General features: G+C 33.8%; 2 protein-coding genes across 3 annotated transcripts; both read left to right on the forward strand.

Moving 5' to 3' along the window:
• Window positions 1-818: 818 nt before the first annotated feature.
• On the forward strand, window positions 819-9,162 carry LOC127942605 (amine sulfotransferase-like). Its single transcript, XM_052538430.1, has 4 exons — window positions 819-4,476; window positions 8,260-8,354; window positions 8,476-8,656; window positions 8,912-9,162. Exons 1-4 carry the CDS (start codon window positions 4,383-4,385, stop codon window positions 9,037-9,039), a joined length of 498 nt encoding a protein of 165 aa, XP_052394390.1. The 5' UTR covers window positions 819-4,382; the 3' UTR covers window positions 9,040-9,162.
• A 1,240-nt stretch (window positions 9,163-10,402) lies between these two features.
• Window positions 10,403-12,581, forward strand: LOC127942604 (amine sulfotransferase-like). Of its 2 annotated transcripts, none has more exons than XM_052538429.1 (6): window positions 10,403-10,635; window positions 10,823-11,025; window positions 11,097-11,223; window positions 11,765-11,859; window positions 11,961-12,170; window positions 12,397-12,581. In XM_052538429.1, the coding sequence occupies exons 1-6, from the start codon at window positions 10,470-10,472 to the stop codon at window positions 12,424-12,426; spliced, it is 831 nt and encodes a 276-aa protein (XP_052394389.1). In that variant the 5' UTR covers window positions 10,403-10,469; the 3' UTR covers window positions 12,427-12,581. The 2 variants fall into 2 exon arrangements, with proteins under 2 accessions (XP_052394389.1, XP_052394387.1); XM_052538427.1 differs by having other exon boundaries at window positions 11,961-12,141.
• The last annotated feature ends 5,085 nt before the right edge of the window (window positions 12,582-17,666 follow it).

Raw genomic sequence — 17,666 nt, forward strand, 5'->3', positions numbered from 1 at the left:
TAGCCTACACTTAGCTTACGTAGCCTGCTGTATAGTTGTGTCGTTGCAAAAATCTGTTAATGCAATTATAAGGGGTGAAGGTAATAAAATGTAAGTAGTTTTCTGTAAAGCTGCTTTGCAATAACATATATAGAAAAAAAATCGCCATACAAAATATGTTAGATTTTAACTCCCCAATAGCAGAAAACATCCAGAAAGTTTTTTTTTCTCCACTCACATTACAATCGTCATTGTTTTTCAAATGCATTATATATATATATATATATATATATATATATATATATATATATATATATATATATATATATATATATATATATATATATATATATATATATTAAAAATTAAATAGTGTATTACATAAAAATATAAAATTGCACATGTGATATAAGCAAAGAGTGAATAAACCGTTTCACTATTTATTATGATAAATTTGTGATTTAAGTTGTCACCAAAAGTTTTTCAACTAATTATAGATGACTCAAGATAAATATCAGTTGAACAGATTGTTTTTTCAGCATTTCAATTAAGTTGTGAATTTGTCAAATTAAAATGTTAAATATAAAAGTATATTATTGATAATAAAAATGTTAAATAATTGATAAATAATAAAACCCTTAATATGCAGCCTAATAATAAAATAAACGTCTTAAACATCGTTTTTAAAAAATCACAACAATTTAAGCTAAGAATGAATAAACGAACTATTCCAAAAACTTAATTGTCATAAATTTGTGATGTCAGTTGTCACATAATTTCCGACACAATCAACAATTTTCCAAAGCAAAACAGATTAATCAAGATAACTATCACCTGAACAAAATATTACGATTTTTCATCAAGCTGTAATTTTGGATTTCTTTATTATTATTATTTAATTTTTATGTGAACTATGAAATTACACTTAGCAAGAGAAACGAGTTGCCCATTTTATTCCCCCATAATGCTAAAAATGTCATAGTATGTCATCTCTAGTGCTTTGAATAGTCAAATAATGATGACGACATACTGTATGAGAATGTGTATTTCTTGAGGCAATGTTTTCAGAGGACTCACTCTGAGGGAGGTTGTTAGATCTTTCTGTCCTATTTTATTTCTGCTGGTTCATTGTATGACACTGTAGGCGTTCTGGCATCTGTCCTGAACTACTTTATCATTTCACTCTTAACTTGTGCCAGAGAAATGTGGTTTCCTTACTCTTATCCCAAGCACCACTTGTCATGTAGTCAATACAAGTAGTTGGAATATTTATTGTGTTAAAATACTTTATTGTAATGTTCTGGCTTAAACTTTTCCTCAGGTCAAGAGGATTTAGGACGGCATGATCAACACAAACCTATGCAGTAACCTTCATCAGCACCTTTGTTTGTAATTTCTCAGCCTTCTCCTCTTTCATCCATTGATCCTTTGCAACCAGTAACCAGCTGCTTCCCTTTCTCCATCCCCCCTCCCTCGGCAGCCCCATGGACGGGCGTCTGGTCCCTTAGGTAAATCAGAGATGCCCAGGCACACCCTGGCCAGGAAAGGCCCAGGATCAGTTTACGGCCTACCTGAAAAGATCCTTTTAAAACTGCAAGTACATTGCTCCCTACTATGAACAATGGCAGACCTTTTCAGACTCTTTATGCATTGAAAAGCCCTTTACGTGCCTCTTGACTTGTGTTTCTGAATGTGAGATTCATTGTAGATATACAGTATTTTGTGCAGACAACAGTGTTGGACAGAGCAGACAAAACGCCTGTATAAACGCCTCAGATCTTTCAACAAAAAAAAAAAAAGAACAAAAGCCTTCGAACTCAAGTTTACAAACAAACACCAGTGTCTGCAGACGGCAGGTGTGCGGGTTACCATCAACAATCTGAAGAAACAGATTGTTGACTTAACAGACTTAACTTTTCTGTTTATGTGAGGCCTCTTTTATATTCTGGTTGTTTATGAAACACACCAACAGTCAAAAAGACTGAAACACATTATTTACTCCACCTGAAAACAGACTTAAAAAAAGTTTCATTACCTTTCATTTTATTTAAAGGGGGAAAAGGAGTATGAATAATATTAACTTTTCATCTAATATTGAAAAAAAAAATTAAAGTGATTTTTTTTTAAGATTCTTTATAGCTTTTAGAGTTTTTGAATCTTAATGGTCGTGGTGTAAAATTAATTAATTTTTAAAGAACAAATATTCCAATCACTATCTAATTTATTATGAGCATGCATATAGTTTTAAAATATACTCACCCTCAGGCCATCCAGGAAGAAGATTTAAAGAAGTTTCTTTATCAACACATATTTGCAGAAATTTATCATTACATCACTTGCTTACAAATAGACCCTCGACAGTGAATGAGTGCCGTCAGAATGAAAGAGCAAAAAGAATATACAAGACATCAAAATATGATTCTATAATCTTTAATGATACTTCCTCCAGTGGTCAATCTCCTGTTGTCCTCTCACATCAAAATCCAAGATCATATTTGATTAGACCGGTTTTAGACTGTTTTCACTTGTAAACGGTGCTTGATCTGTGCATATTTCTATCATGATCCAGACGAAGCAACTTTTCTACTGGAGAAAGCAATTTTATGGATAGAGGACTCATATTTTATCCTTAGCTTTTTAATCCAGATCTATAAATTTCTCCATATCTATAAATAAACATGCTCATCTACATTTTGGATGGCCCTAAGGGTTATTAAAGTTTAATATAGAAAAAATACAATTTAAAAAAAAATCATTTAGTTTAAGTTTTTAAGTAAAATTTTCATTAAAGTAATAGTTTACCCCCAAAATGAAAATTTGCTGAATTTATTCTCAACCAATTACTCAAAAATTTAGTTCTCAGAGGTGTAGGATTTGATGTATCAGATTGTAGATCATAATCTTAACTCAGATCTTAGTCTAAGAGAAGTTTGCTAATCCTGGTCCTTTTGCATGTTCGGCTCTCTAGAGGAAAGATTAGGTGACCCATGCATCGGAAAAGAGGCGTGGAAAGAGTGAGAGGAAACGCTCTTGACTCTAGCTTAATATGAGAAGCCAAACAACCCAAAAGTGGGATGAAACCGCTCTGTATTAAAGAGTTGACGCTGCACAGACCTGTCACACTAAATAGCCCAAGGAGGATGTGTTTGCCCACAGTGCTGTTTCATCCCATGTTTAGGTTGTTTGGTTTCCCATAGCTTCCCAGACTCAACAAACCTGACGATCATCATTTCAAACCCAGGCTAATCTAGATGATTATCACCACCAGTGTCAGACTTAACCAAAAAGTAAGGTACGTGGCCGCTTAGGGCCCCCGGGGAATTAGGGGGCCCCATCTGATATTGGTAATTTTATAATTTATAATTTTAAATTTGATAATTTTATGGCATTTGAATGCTTTTTGTTACAATTAATATAATGTCTTCAGCATCAGGTTCAATAATTATTTACTTAAGTTGTGAAGAGGTAAATAAAATATAAACTGAGAGAGAGAGAGTGAACAAAATAAGGGTTAGGTGTAAAAGAGCACATGGTGTTGGGGTCCAATAACATCATTTTTCTTAAGGATCCCAAATCTGGGACCAAGTCTGCCCCTCTGTACACATTCATTAATGCTTAACAGTTTTTTGCTCTAACAGTTTACTTTCAATCAAAAAGTGATTTAAAGTCACATTGATCAAGGAATCCACACAAAAAAAAATCAGGCATCTGATTCAAAAAAACCTGTAAAAAAAATAAAATAATTAAAAATACAAATAAAAATAAAATGGATACCAGAATTGACGACTGAAATATCAAAAGGAAAATTTATTTTCTTTTTTCTTTATTTATTTATTTATTTATTTATTCAAAGACCCAATACCCAAGAAATTAAGTAAGTTAAATATCCATAGCTGTCTTTGATCCAAGACCGTGTGAAATATGTTTTGACTGGAAAAGATGATGACAATGACAGTTATGTAGCACATAATAGTATTTTCCCCCACCCCAGTTACAATTCTAGAACCTTCTGATATTAGTTTATGTGAAATATTGATTATTACTAAGATGCTTTAGTTCCCCAAAATGACCAGTGGATGTCAGCAAACACCATCAAGTTCAAATGCATAGTTCATAAATATAATCATTTCAGTGTCAAATCATTTCAACCCTAAAAGTCAGCGAGTTGCTCATGTTCCTGTTTGTTTGTTTTTTGTTGAAGTTAGTGTTTGTGCATCGATCTACGATTGCATCCTAATCTTATTTACTTTCAAAAGTTTTCATATGATGGGGTTACCCTGGGACAAAGAGGTAACCTAGAGGTAAACTTTCTTAAATTGCCCCCAACTCTTATTTACAATCGACTTTTTTACTATTGTGTTTTAATTTTCTTTATCATATATTAAAAGAAATGACATGATGTCATGGTGTCATATTTCCATTTTTCCAACAACATGAAACACCTGGTTTCATGTAAGACCTTCGGTTATATACTGGAAGAATTATTCACAGGATGCACTAAGAATCTAAATCAAAAGGCCTATATATCCTTTGTGTGTGTGTGTGTGTGTGTGTTATATTAAACACCTAATATTAATAAAAAAACAATGCATAAAAATAATATTTAAAAACAGTGTAGATATGAAAGTAATTTGTTATACAGGAAAATACATGAAATTATATGTATAAAATAAAAATGACATACTTCAAACATTTTACATTATTTATTGCATCTTATCAATTTTCTGTTTTATAAAACACTTTTAATTATAAAAACTATATATATATATATATATATATATATATATATATATATATATATATATATATATATATATATATATATACAATGTACATTAAATATATAATGTATAAAAAAGATTATATAGGTGTATTATCTATTATCTGTTATTAGTATTAGTTTTATCTAGGTGTAGACCTAGGATTTTTTTTATGTCAGAATGTAGAATAAAATCTGAACTCTGATCGTCAAGTAGTGTAAAAGAAGTCTGCTAATCCTGGTCCTTTTGCATGTTCATCTCTCCAAAGGAAGCATCAGGTGACCCGTGAGAAACATGCTCGACAAACCTAAGCATCTCTGTTTCAAACCCAGGCTCCTAAATCTTGATGTGTATCACACACCCGACCACGCATGTTAACAAGGTGACGGTGTTGGGCTACTCACATGTAACTAAATATTTGCTTCATTTAATCTAATACGTAGGCATACTGTTCTCCTCTGGCCAGACCAAAGGAACATGATGTGATTTAATTCCAGGTTTCATCACAAGTCAGACTTGGACTGGGATCACTCAGAACACCCCGTTCCTTCTGCTTGATGATTGACTACATCACATGTTGAAGGGGTCGAAGCAAGCCCACAGGGTCTGTGCAGAGGACTCAATAGTCATTTGGTCAGTTGGTCATTTGTAGTGTGAAAAGAACACCAATGCGACCTCTTTAGTATAGATTGAGGATGGCATAACTTTTAAATAGTTTTTCAACATTGTAATCACCTTTTTTAATTTTCTATTCAGTTCACTTGATTAAAAAAAATCCCCCTGTAGTTAAAGGCTTTAACTTAAAATGAATTGCTTAATAATTTTAAATTTTTATATTTTATAATTTTTCTAATTGTTATAGGCTGAACTTTCTTGAAATTGTCCTAATTGTTAATTTAACCATTGCATACCTTTTAACGTTGTTTATGATGTTAGGCTTAAATTATGCTGAAGCTATCCTATATAAAGAAATATGACAAAAAGATAAATCACATGAAACCTTTCCTTCTGTGTCTGTTTGGGACCGTTTTATTGATATTTAGATTATCTATGGTGGTTCTCAATTAGGAAACTGGGGCCCGAATGGGGCTCAATCAAAATGCAATAATTTTAATAATGTCAAGAAGTAAACTGAAATCACATCTTTTCCTTTATTCCCCTTCGTTCCTGAAACTTCTGTAATCACAAACAAGTTAACTTCAATGAGCCTTGGAACCTCTGATCTAGAATATTATTGAAAATATAAATATGTACCAAAAGCAACCACAATCTGTGCATTACACAAAGTTTTTGTGTTCATATTTGTGATATTATTTGCCTTCTGAAAATAGCATTGACTATTTGAAATGATAATTACAATTTAGGTTGGCACACTGTGTCTGCTGTGAACTAATAAATAACACTTCATCTGACTATTGAGTAACAGCTATTTCTTGCCGTGGATATATTAAGGTCTTGTTCACCATTTACAGTCTTTAGTGTTGCTGATTTGGTTCACTAAGAACTCAAACATAGCTCAGCAGGAATACAAAATGCTTAGTGACAAAATGTTCACTTACAAAGGAACAGTCTATACTTTGGCAGACAATCGTGATCTTACTCCTGAATATATTGACAGTTTAGCGGATTTTGAAACAAAGGATGATGATGTCTTTGTTGTTACCTTCCCTAAATCTGGTAAGTGCGATGTTAGGATAAAATGCATAAAAATAATGTTTAAGAAAAGTGTATACCCTTAGGAAAAAGTAGTATACTTCAAGTTTATTTTACTAAGTATACTTAAGTAAAGTTCAAGTATATTTTAAAGTATACTTTTATGTAGCAAGTATACAAATATCATTGTTCTAGTAGTATATTTGTAAGTGTTCTGTTTCAATACTCCTTGGGACTAAATTGGCCCACTTTCTAGTATATAGAAGTATACTTTTAAGTATACTCTAAGTATAACAGTATAGCAAACTTTGAGTACACAAATAGTTCACCTCTATGTTTTTAGTTTGAACTGCAATTATACTAAAAGAGAACTTAAAGGTATACTGATAGTTTACTAATTAAATATTTTGTACACTTTGGAGTATAGTCTCAGTAAACTACAGTACTAGTTTAGTAGTTTTATTCTGCAAGTATACTCATAAGTTTTCTTTAAGTGAACTTTACATCATACTTTTAAGTATACTACTATGTCCCTTTTTAGGTTTGAATTTGTAGATATTTTGTTGTATGAATATCTGAACATACAAAACATCCAAAGAAAGAACGGAGTATCTGCTTGTAAACAAAAACATGTTATTCTAGCTTCATGCATTCTTTTTTTAAAAACTTAAATGTGGGTACGTTTAATAAAAAAAAGAAAAAATTATTTTGAACAAAAAGCTGAAAAAAGACCATGAATTGGATTCAGAATGATAATCAAAACGTAAATGGAGTCGATCAACACCCCAAAGCTTGACTGCAATTATTGAATCTTCATCTGTCGACATTTTATCCCATAACAGTACAGTTTTGATGCTGTTTAATGTCAGATGATCATGTAACCTGTAAGTATCTGGTGTTTCTTCTTCACTTGGGTTTTTATTTTTTTATTTTTTTTGAAATTCTGAGCAAAAGATGTGTACAAGCGCCCTCTACAGTATAATAATGAAAACACACATTCTAGGAGTATAGCTCAAATATATTTTGACTTTTTGTAAGCGTAAGTCAAGTATACTTAAATCTCATTTCAAGTATATTTCTCATGAGTACATAAAAAGTAAACTAAAAGCATACTTTCCTATTTTAAGTTTAAAAGAAGCATACTAATAGCACACTTTAATAAACTTATTTTTTTCTTAAGGGTATAAGTAGTTACTAAAGAAACTACTAAGGAAGATTCAAACTTAAAACTGTTTTTATTAATTAATGTCTACAGATAAATCCAAACAAAGGCAGGTAAGCAAACCACAATCACAACATGGAAAACACCAGACAAATGAACTAAACTGGAAGTATAAATGGGGTTGAACTAATCAGCTAATTAATGAGACAACATAAGCCACACAGTTTCTGCCAATCTCATTTTAATCTTGAGTACCTAGCAGTATTCAACCCCAGCTCGATCCCAGGCTCCCTCATCTCCAGTATCAAGATCCACGAATAGAGAAAGCCATACTCATCGCAGATGTGGCAGCTGTCTTGGCATCTTATCTGATGGTTGTGAACATTTCTGACCCTGGACCACAAAACCAGTCTTAAGTGTCTTAAAATTGAGATTTAAGATTTACATCATCTGAAAGCTGCTAAAAAATAAGATTTTTATTGATGTATGGTCTATTCGGATTAAACAATATTTGGCCGAGATACAACTATTTGAAAATCTGCAATCTGTGGGTGCAAAAAAAATCTAAATGCTGAGAAAATTACCTTAAAAATTTGTCCAAATGAATTCTTAGCAATGCATATTAGTCATCAAAACTTAATTTTTTTATATATATTTATGGTAGGAAATTTACAAAATATCTTCATGGATGTGTCTGGTTTGTAGTGCTTGGTGGCTGTTGGTTTGATCATGTTAGAGGATGGATCACAAATAAAGACAAATACAACATCCTGATTCTTACTTATGAAGAAATGATCAAGGTGAGACTGTTTTGGCTTATGACCCTTTGAGCTTTCCATCAAACTTTGTTTGGAGTTATTGTATTTCTCTTTAGATATCCAGTATATGAATATCTGTATGAAAAGTACACATTTTTATCAGGACCTCAGATCTGTTGTTGTGAAAATCGGTGAGTTTGTGGGAAAGAGTCTGTCAGACGCAGCGATCGATAAAGTGGTGGAAACAGCCACGTTCAAGCACATGAAGAAAGATCCGTTGGCCAACTATGAATTCCTTCCTCAGATGATCACAGACCATCCGAAGGGACTTTATTTGCGCAAAGGTTAGACAAAAGTTAAATATTAAGAGTTAGTAATTTAAGCATTTTCATATTTCTAAGCATTATTCATTTCCCTTCATGTCTCAATCAGGCATGTGGACAATCGAATCATTATTAATGCAACGTCTCTTCTAGGAGTGACAGAAGACTTTTCAAATAAATCATTATTTAAAAGTTCAATATTAAATGTGATAAGTGTGACATATCAGCTGCAATGTGAAAATGTTAAATTAATATTTTCAACCTGCTGTATTACAGGAACAGTTGGGGACTGGAAGAACTCTTTAACCGTGGCTCAGAATGAATATTTTGACCACGTCTATCAGGAAAGAATGAAGGACACACCTCTTAACATGATCTGGGACATCTCAGAATTGCAGGGATGAAAACTCAAGCCGTGAAATCCATTTGACAAATTAATAAAGAAATAACACTATCACGATAATCACAAAAAAGGCATAATATATGAATGGATGTGTTGGCTACACGACCATATCAAAACTGACAACAGTCAGACAATGATGAGTGTATAACTGGCCTTCTGAGCTTTAATACATTACGAAAATAATAGAGAATAATAAATACATGTTTAAGTTAATTTCAGTGGTCATGTGGTGTGAAATTTAAAAGTACAACTATTCCAGTCAGTTTTTGACTTTTTTCTTTACTTCAGCCTCTTGTCTGTTTTGCATCACTCATTCAAAAGAAAACTCTTTTCATTAGAATGAAATATGAAAATCAATTTTGAAATGAACTGTGACTTTCCGCTTTTCAAAATAAATTGCAATCGATTTAATCAAAATGGATTGTGAATCCTGTTTCATTAAGACATTTTTTTATTGCTAAAACTGATTCATCACTCAGAACATCCCTTTCCTTCTGCTTAATGATTGACTACATCACATGGTGAAGGGGTCGAAGCGGGCCACAGGGTCTGTGCAGAGGACTCGTCTGGTTCTCGTGGTGTGATTTGTAGTGTGAAAAGAACACCATTGTGACCTTTTTAAAAGTACTATAGTTTGCGGATGGCCTATCTTTTAAATATTTTTTCAGCATTTTAATCACTTTTTTGATTTTTTTTTATTCAAAGAAAAGCTTTCTATATGCATTAAGTTAAAGGCTTTAAATATTATTTCCCTAGGTCCGTTCGCCATGGGGCCCTTTCAAGCATGGGGCCCAGTGCCTGTTGCAACATTTACAACTAGTTATAGATTGAATGTTTTATTCTCTTAGCATATCTAGAACAGTGGTTCTCAAAAGGGGTCCTCAGCAAACCTCCAAGAGGGGCCCCAAAAAGATTTTCAAATATTTCAATGAATAAGTTATTGTTAATATATTAAAATAATTTAACTAAATGGAATTAAAATGCTAGAAATAATACAAATAAAATCAAGATGTAAACTGAAATCAATTGTTCACCCTTCGTTTTTATTTCAGAGCATGCAAGGGGCCTTTGAATATTGTGTTCTACAACAGGGGCCATTAAATTTTAAAAAAGGTTGAAAATCCCTGATCTAGAATATTATTACAAATATAAAGATGTACCACATGCAACCAGTGCATTGCATGTGCATTACACCATGTCTTTGCATTCATATTTGTGATTCCATTGACATTCTGAACTTTACTACTGCATTTATTATATGAAATGATAATATACTGTAAGGTTGACAGCCAAAGTCCAAAGGTCGGCCATGAATTACACAAAAAGAAAAAACCCTTCATATAACTATTGTGTAACAGCTCATTTCTCAGTGATACTCGCCCTGCATAAATCAAGGTCTTCTTAGCTATTTACACTTTTTACTAGTCGAACATGGCTCAGCAGGAATACAAGATGCTAAGTGACAAAATGTTCACATACAAAGGAACGGTCATGAATCTCGGAGACAATTATGATCTCACTCCTGAATATATTGACAGTTTGTTGGATTTTGAAACAAAGGACGATGATGTCTTTGTTGTTACCTTCCCCAAATCCGGTAAGTCCGATGTTAGGCTGTATTTATGAGATTTCTATTACGTCTGTAGTCCAACTTTCAGCGTATTTTTACTTTGCCACAGTTTAAGCTAACAGAACAGTGTGAACTTTGCATTACCACATACATGTTTAAAGTTATATACCTAAAATTCAATCAAGTCCAACTGGACTCTACGTCACTCTCTAAGGTTCAGTATGGACCCAACGGATCATGACATTAATATACGCTGACGATTTTCCGGACAAAGCCAACCAAATCACATATTACCAGATGCCCTGGCTAGAGTATCGAATAACGGGGAGAGACTACAACACACGTCCATCTCCAAGACTCTTCTGTTCTCATTTACTCCAGCCGCTGATGCCCAAAATGTTGCAAAGACGAGGAAAAGTGTGTATATATCCATCAATCAATGGCTTGATGTCATGCACAGTTTTTTATACATCTGTCTCTGCTGTCAGGTCATATACGTCATGAGAAACCCTAAAGATGTCATGGTGTCATATTTCCATTTTTCCAACAACATGACAAGCCTGGATTCATCTGAGAACTTCGATGAGATGCTGGAAAAATTCTTTACAGGATGCAGTAAGAGCCAAAACATTATAGCCTAGGCCTATATATAATTTTAGATGTATAGTAGATTAAATAGCTGATTTTTTAATTGTTTTTATGGACTGGTAATATTGACAGTGTTGGACACTGGACAGGCTGAGAATGACTCTTGAGGTACCATGACCAGTTTAAGTCAGAAAACAGCAAGATGGGCCTTTCAGAGTAGGAGATGGAGTTAAAATAAACTCTGAAAACTTACTGCCAGATTCTGGAACATAAATTCTGTGGTGAACATAAATTCTGTGGTGCAAGAGGAGGTGGTTGATCTGTATTAAGCCTTTAAAAATTTTGTTTTAATTAATTCCACAACACTTCAGCTCGTAGTTATTATTAAGTAAGGGGCATGTTTCAGAATTCTTTACCTTAGCAAAGTATCTGAGAACCTTCTGAAGGTATTTCTGAAGACGAGTTTGCAGTTCTGGAAAATAGTAAAAAGTAGTTTGCAGATTTTACAATTTGCCTTTTTTTTCTCAGCCTGATTTTGGTGGCTATGCTGCCTGTTTCTGGTTTGCAGTGCTTGGTGGCTGTTGGTTTGACCACATTAAAGGATGGATCACAAATAAAGACAAATACAACATCCTGATCCTTACTTATGAAGAAATGATCAAGGTGAGACTGGCTTGTCTTATATGACCTTTTGAGCCTTCCATTAAACATTCTTTGGAGTTACTGTATATGAATATTTGTATGACTTTTTTAACTTTTATCAGGACCTGAGATCCGTCATTGTGAAAATCTGTGAGTTTGTGGGAAAGAATCTGTCAGACGCAGCGATCGATAAAGTTGTGGAAACAGCCACGTTCAAGCACATGAAGAAAGATCCCTTGGCCAACTATGAATCCCTTTCTCTGACTGACACAGACTGTCCAAAAGGACCTTTTTTACGCAAAGGTCAGACAAAAGCGAAAAATTATGAGTTGGTAATTTAAGCATTTTCATATTTCTAAGCATTATTCATTTCCCTTCATGTCTCAATCGGGTCTGTGGACAATCTAATCATGTTTAACACAACATCTCTTCAAGGAGTGACAGAAGACTTTTCAAATAAATCATTATTTAAAAGTTCAGTATTAAATGTGATAAGTGTGACATATCAGCTGCAGTGGGAAAATGTTATATTAATGTTTTCAACCTGCTGTATTACAGGGACAGTTGGGGACTGGAAGAACTCTTTAACCGTGGCTCAGAATGAATATTTTGACCACGTCTATCAGGAAAGAATGAAGGACACACCTCTTAACATGATCTGGGACATCTCAGAATTACAGGGATGAAAACTTAAGCTGTTAAATCCATTTTACAAACTAATAAAGCACTATCAAAATAATAAAGGGAAGGCATAATGTGTGAATGGATGTGTTGGCTACAGGACCATATCAAAACTGACAGCAGATAACAACAGGGCTATTTTGAACAATGAATTTCCAGTCTGTAAATTTCAGCCTATTTTATATTTGATCAGTGTAATAATTTTTTCAATTTATGTTGTAAATGTTAAACAAACAAACGAATGAAATCATTGGCTACTAATGTAAATCTCAAAATTTAAAGTCATTATTCCCAAAATATTAATTGTAACTCCCATCTCATTATTGTTTTGAAAGACTTAGAAATACGTATATATTTTTAAATGAAAGGACTTGGTTTGGAAAGTCACTTTGCATACTAAAATTAGAATTAAATCTAACATAATATTACATTTAATTCCAAAATACTGATTTATTATTATTAGTGGTGCTTATCCGGATTAGTATGGATGGATTTACAAAGCTATCGTATTAAATAAAATAAATAGAAATATAAAAATGTCCCACAATTATTTTAACTAATTATAACTATACTAGGACTTTTATTGTGATAGGAGCGTGACGCGCATGTGCTATTCTCAAACTTCCACGTGAGATTGTGAAGCGCGTTTCTCTCAACCATTCATCTTCGCTCGTTCTGTGACATAATGATTTTTAACATTTATTGTTCTTTGTCTTAAGTAGCACTACATTACATCTTCAATAAACATGTCGTGTTAATATTTTCCACATTATATTAGCATGTTTGTCTGTAGGTGTCCGGATTAAAACACCACCACAGTAAGTAACTTAAGGTGCTGTAGGGAACTTTTGTAAAAAAAAAAAATATTTTTTATATATTTATTAAACATGTCATTATGTCCTGACAGTAGAATATGAGACAGATAATCTGTGAAAAAAATCAAGCTCCTCTGGCTCCTCCCAGTGGTCCTATTGCCATTTGCAGAAAGTCATGCGCTCCCGGTAAAAAACAACCAATCAGAGCTGCGGTCCGTAACTTTGTTTGTGTTCAAAATGTAGAAAAATAACCACAATAAGCGAGTACACCACGAATCCATTTTCCAAACCGTGTTTTTAGCTTGTCCTGAATCACTAGGGGTGCAACTATAATAAGTGTTTATATTCGGACTATTTTAGATTGCTTCGGGGGTACCGCGGCGGAGTAATCCTTTGTGATTCTTCATAGACATAAACAGAGAGAAGTAGTTCTGGCTACGATGTTCTTCCGCAAGACGCAAGCAGTTCTGTTTATTAACCGCTAGAGCGTCAAAAGTTCCCTACTGCAGCTTTACGACCATTTCAGAGAAATACTAAGAAACTGCAACTTTTCATATAATGTTAGTTCTTACTGTAGTTGAATGATAATATGATTTTCATATTGTCATGTAGAAATCTATCATTTGAAACTATAACTTTGTACTTGACACAACCGTATTCAGACCATTCATTTGGAATCTCTGGATCATCAGAGTTCAGATGATGAAGAGGATGTTTTAGAGATGGTGAGAAACTTAGCTTTACTCAGTAAAGAGCACGAGGCAAACTTCAGCGGAGGATGAGGAGGAATTGAGAGATGAAGATGTATCTGCAGATGAAGATGAAGGACCTGGAGATGATGATGATGATGATGATGATGATGATGAAGATTAAACAGATAGTAACCTTGAAGATGATGGAGTCTGCAATGTACAATGCAATGGTTTTATTATTTAAGTTGTTAATTGGGAATATATAATTGCTGACGCTGTTTAAAAGAGCTGTGTTACATTTACTTTGATGTCTTTGTTTTTGATTACACAGAGAAAGGGTCCAGAATTCACAAATTAAGACCCACACCATCCATCAAAACACCCAGCTACGTCTCTGATATGACTCCCATTCATTGTAATGTAGTGTAGAGAACAAAACAACCTTTTAATGAAAACCGCAGCCTTTTAAATTATGAATAATGTCCATGGCCCCCCTCCTGAAACCTCATGCCACACCAGGAAAAAAAATCTCTAGATCCGCCACTGCTAAAATGCCTTACTAACTCCTGTTTGTTTTCATTTGTATGAATTATGCCTACTGCTATTTGTTTCATATTGAGAAAGAAACTCAGAAAAGCCAAAACAGACACTAAAAAGGAAGAACTGAAAGCCTTGCTTAAGAGAATGGTACGTTTAAAACATACCACCACTTTAATAACTCAAAGAAAGCTATATAAAACATCATTACAGTTGTAATAATCGTAATATTGTGGCTTATGATTTATTTTATATCTAATCTCTCTCTCTCTCTGTCCATCTGTGTGTGTGTATATACAGTACAACAGGAAAACCAGCAGAGGGCTCAACAGAGGCAAGAGCATGAGAGAGAAAAGGAACTTAATTTCAAGCAGAAACAGAGAGAGCTGGTTGCCCAGGGGCACAAACCTTTCTACCTAAAGAAATGAAAATCTGTCTTTCTTTTTATACTGTTCACTGACTTTTTCGATTTTTGAAATATACTTATGGAACATGTAGATTAGATGTTTCTTTTGGAGAACATATGTGACCCTGGGCCACAAAACCGGTCTTAAGTGTCAACCGGTCTTTACATTGATGTATGGTTTGTTAGGATCGGAAAATATTTGGCTGAGATATTAACTATTTGAAAATCTTTAATCTGAGGGTGCAAAAAAATCTAAATACTGAGAAAATCGCCTTTAAAGTTGTCCAAATGAAGCTCTTAGCAATGCATATTACTAATCAAAAGTAAGATTTTAACATATTTTCGGTTGGAAATATACAAAATATCTTCATGGAACATTATCTTTACTTAATATTCTTCGTACTTAATATAATATTTTTCGGCAAAAAAAGAAAAATGGAGCTGGAATTGGCTGAGAAGTACATTGAGCCGAAAAAGAGCGGGAAGGTGGAGAACTTCTTAAATAGGAAAAGGAAATGTAAAGCCACCAAGGATCGCAAAAAGTTGCCCGATCTGCACAAGAATTGCCCTATCTGACCCTGGTCTTGAGTCCCTGGAATATATTTTTAGCAATAGCCAAAAAAAAAACATTGTATGGGTCAAAATTATAGATTTTGTTTTTGCCAAAAATCATTAGGATATTAAGTAAAGATAATGTTCCATAAAGATATTTTGTAAATTTCCAACAGAAAATATATTAAAATATTACTTTTGAATATGCATTGCTAAGAGCTTCATTTGGACAACTTTAAAGGCTGTTTTCTCAGTATATAGATTTTTTTTTTTTTTTTGCCCCCTCAGATACCTGATTTTCAAATAGTTGTATCTCGGCCTATGGATATCATAAATATGACCAATCATGGCTCATCTGTGGCACCTTGAGTTAATTATTTGTCTTATTATGAATAGCAAATAATAGATAAACAGATATGGATTTAGATGTGTTTTGTTAACAGGTTTGACTTTAATGTGATGTTTTTCTCAAATATCCAATGTGTTTTGCTGTTTAATTAGGTTTTAAACATTTTCTTAAAATGAAACAATTTCTTTTATTTTACCACTAGATGGAGCTACTTATTCTTTAACTAAAGATTCCTCTTTTTTTTTTTTTGTCTCAAATCACAGTTCAAACCAGCAAAACTTAATATGCTGAAAATCAACTATCTGAACTGTCACCGTATGAAGTTAATCCAATTTTTTGACCTCAAGGGCACTAGACATAAACCCGTTTCACACAGACATCCGTCAAGAGGATGAGTCAGCTCGCATTTGTATCTGCCCTCTCAAAATCCAAAAATATTTTCCTTTCGTCTAGATCATGACCTATTTAAACACGGCCTGTTTAGGCCGAGGTTGTTTGTGGTGAAACCACAGGGTTTTCGAAGACGGGCATATCTTGAAATTGCCATGATTAAGACATCACAATTTTGAACAGCGTCAGGGTTTAAACTTTTAATGTTCAGCTTTTTCTGTGTTCTTTTGGATTTACCCACTTTGTAGTAAGGGTTTCCTTAACCTTGCAATCCTAGAACAAACACCCCTTGGCTGAAGCCACACAAGGGTAAAGACCTCACTTAATCATTTAATTTGCATCCTTGCGTAATGGATGGGATTATCATGGCTATATATCTTCCTAACTTGCTGGTCCTTGTGCACCTAGAGTCCATCACGTCCCTTAAGGGGCTGGATTTAATGCAGTCTGCAAATTTAAAGAAGGGCTTGATTTTAAATCAGGACTCTACAGCTAAGACTTTTCATGTTTGAAACCATCCTCGCTTGAATACAGAACGGTGGATTAGTGGCCTTCCTTAACCTTTGGTTTTATGTCGGAGTCATTCCTCTGCAGTTAATTCATTTCTTTGAGTCACCTGAGGCTTTTAGAAATCTTGTCTCAGGAATCTAAAGTACACAATCCCTTCCCCTTCATCCTAAATCTGTCTTGTTAAAGATGCAGTCGTATTTCCGGTATTAGAAAGAGTCTGATGCTCCGGGTAAACAGAAGATTGTAGCATTTGTCATATGCTCTATGGCCACTGGGCCACCCAAAGGAGTAATTGCTGGAACACAAGGAGGGATCAGGGAATGCTAAACTGAGAACCATCATTCTTCATCCACGGGTTATTGCTAAGCCTTCATGCGCAGGAAAGTAACCCAAGGCAACCCGAGACTCCTTTCAGACAGTTGCAATGCACAACAGATTTGCATTTTATTACCAACTTGTCACTTTGTTGACATCTTCATATTTATGGATAAATGAGTGGGATTGGGAAACGAAAAAGACCATGCCCAAGGACATTAAAACAGAATATATTGATGCATGATTTTAGGGACATGCTCCATTTAATTTTTGATAAACTTTTGTTGGTCCCGGAATAACATTCCAATTAAAGAAACAGTTGGTCCTCAACCTTGAATTATGGCGTACATACACCTTAACATATCATTTTCCTCTATCACTAATTACAATTGGATGATAGTAATATTGTCACAGGACCAACACGTGATCCTAAAATCATTGTCAATTTGAAGTGTTCAAATCATCTTTTGGAAGTGTGTGATTAAGACTTAAGAATGATTTTGGTTGAAACTTGAAATTGAACTGGATAATTAAACATTTCCTTTTGTTTTCAATTCTTGACAAAGACGGGAAGCTTCTCT

Source organism: Carassius gibelio, chromosome A22, assembly GCF_023724105.1.
Source record: "Carassius gibelio isolate Cgi1373 ecotype wild population from Czech Republic chromosome A22, carGib1.2-hapl.c, whole genome shotgun sequence".
NCBI lineage: Eukaryota > Metazoa > Chordata > Actinopteri > Cypriniformes > Cyprinidae > Carassius > Carassius gibelio.